Raw genomic sequence first — 2,148 nt, forward strand, 5'->3', positions numbered from 1 at the left:
AGAGAGAGAGAGAGAGAGAGAGAGAGAGAGAGAGAGAGCTCAGAGAGAGAGAGAGAGAGAGAGAAAGAGAGCCATGCATGCACTGCACTGCTTCTACCTGCGTCCGTCTCGCCTGGTCAGTTGATCTAACCAGCCCTCTCGAATCGCGCGGGCCGTGGCCTGCTTTGCCTGATTTATTTTGGTAGCCTCGGCCTAGGCCTATTGCCAGTGGTTCCTGGGCTGGGAATAGTTTCTGGGCCTATCCCCAGTGTCACTGGGAATAGTGCTTTCCCTACGCTAATCATAGAGTATAGAGTTCAGAGTGGTCGCTCGTTACGGAAGTCCTCCCCGGACGGCGGATTGAAACGCGAGAAAAGTAAACAATTAGATCTACCGATGATGGCAGTTGAAGTTGATTATAAACAGTGTGGACAACAAATACGTTCTTTATCTTTTCGCGACGTTAAGTGTACCTTATCGATGTAACTCCTAACTCGATTTCTCATCGAACAGAGATTGAGACAACCTGATCCCTTTGCATTGTGTATTTCGTCTTCGGGGGCTTCAGCCTTCACACTTCCCTCCGAGGCCGCCATTTTTGTTTACTTCCTTTAGAAACCAATGAAAATGTAGAATCTATAGTGTTGTAAAAAGTATGAAGATGCTTGATTAAACGAAAGAATCTTTTTACACAACATTGAACACTTTTTTCTGGGTCCCACCCCCTTTCTTTTTTAAAGTGCCAAATGTCGTCATCGAGTTTGTAATAGTGTTCATACTAATTTTGAATATTCCAAACGTTACTAGAAGCTTTCTGTATCTTTTTCTTTTCAATGCAAGTGTTTTAACACCTCCACCGACACACTTTAAGTTTCTTTAAGAGGCGGACACTGCTTGTCAAGGCCAATCCGGGCTGCGAACTGAGGAGGATACAAGCCAGCACAAGGAGGAGACACTCGATTAAATTGTATTTTTTTAAAATCTCTCACTCGGAAATCGGGCCCTGGTCTCCTGCGCACAACAACGAAACACCTCCCGCTACACTACAGTGGCAAGTGGTTGTCTTTCTCAAATTATGAGTCAGAATAAAAGAGAACGATGTTTGCTGCCATGAATAAAAGATGATATTGTGTTTGGCGATCTTAGTAGCGATAATGTAAGAGATGTGAATACCTTGGGCCTGCTGTTATTTTATTCTATTTTTTATTTTTTATTTTTTTAAAAATTTTTTGCTGTTGTTGTTTCTGCTGGTGCAGTTGCTGCTGCTGCTGCTGCCTTTGCTACTGCTGTTTGTATTGCCAGCTACTGCTACTGCCGTATATTCTATCAAAGATCATTAATGATCCTGCTGCCGGTGCGGTTATCGGGGCCCTGTCCAAGAGACATGGGAGCAAAGAATAGGGCCACGTGGTGTACCCGTAAAGTACAAGTCATAGAAAGCGACTAAGGTCGGTTGGGCAAATGGTTAGCAGCCCTTTAAAATCTCGTAAAACTAAGAACAAAAACAGCTACAAAAACATAAACAGGAAAAACACCACCACCGACAGTTCAGGAAGATGGAAGACCTTCATCACCGAAGAGAGGAGGAAAAATGAAGAGTAGAATGACGCAGGATGGTGAAAGCCAAAAGCAAGGAAGCCACCAAACCGACATGGGGGCGACCGGTACAAGCGGAACTAGAAAAGGCGGGGACGTCATGGAAACAGCTAGAAAAGGATGCACAGGACAGGCTGCTGGAGAAATGTTGTTGATGGCCTATGCTCCTCTGGGAGTTCAAACGGGCAAGAATGAGAGATGATGAATGTTACGAATTGTGTTATAATTACCTTGTTCCTATTTTGTCGCCTACTGAAAGTACATGTTAAGCTGTCTAGAGGGGCGTGGGCACATATGCTTCATCCCAAACTCCTCCCACTCATAAAACACATTTCTGTCTGGATTTTACTTTAAAAACTTGATCAAACTCTCCCAAAAAAGTAGATTAATTTGCAGTCTCCAAAGGCTCTCAACCTTTGAAAGACGTCAATTTTTGTGGCCATTTTCTTCATAATTTTGCCTCTGGCACCTGCGCGACCCAAAAAACATACAATATGAATTCCGGATTTGTTTTCATTCACAACTCAGAGTCGCCGCCTCGAGTAAGATTCTTCCGTGATATCTACAGGCCAT

General features: G+C 43.8%; 1 protein-coding gene across 2 annotated transcripts in view; it reads right to left on the minus strand.

The window, feature by feature from the left end:
* Positions 1 to 2,053, minus strand: part of LOC101864422 (cell division cycle protein 16 homolog) — a 48,055-nt gene extending 46,002 nt beyond the window's left edge. The window contains exon 1 of one of the 2 annotated variants that reach the window (XM_013089260.2): positions 453 to 766. In XM_013089260.2, the coding sequence (XP_012944714.1) occupies positions 453 to 575 (123 nt within the window). In that variant the 5' untranslated portion in view covers positions 576 to 766. Of the gene's footprint in view, positions 1 to 452 lie in introns of both variants that reach the window. The other variant, XM_013089259.2, reaches the window with a different exon arrangement.
* Positions 2,054 to 2,148: the final 95 nt, after the last annotated feature.

This window comes from Aplysia californica, unplaced genomic scaffold (assembly GCF_000002075.1).
Source record: "Aplysia californica isolate F4 #8 unplaced genomic scaffold, AplCal3.0 scaffold00911, whole genome shotgun sequence".
In the NCBI taxonomy this organism is placed as follows: domain Eukaryota; kingdom Metazoa; phylum Mollusca; class Gastropoda; order Aplysiida; family Aplysiidae; genus Aplysia; species Aplysia californica.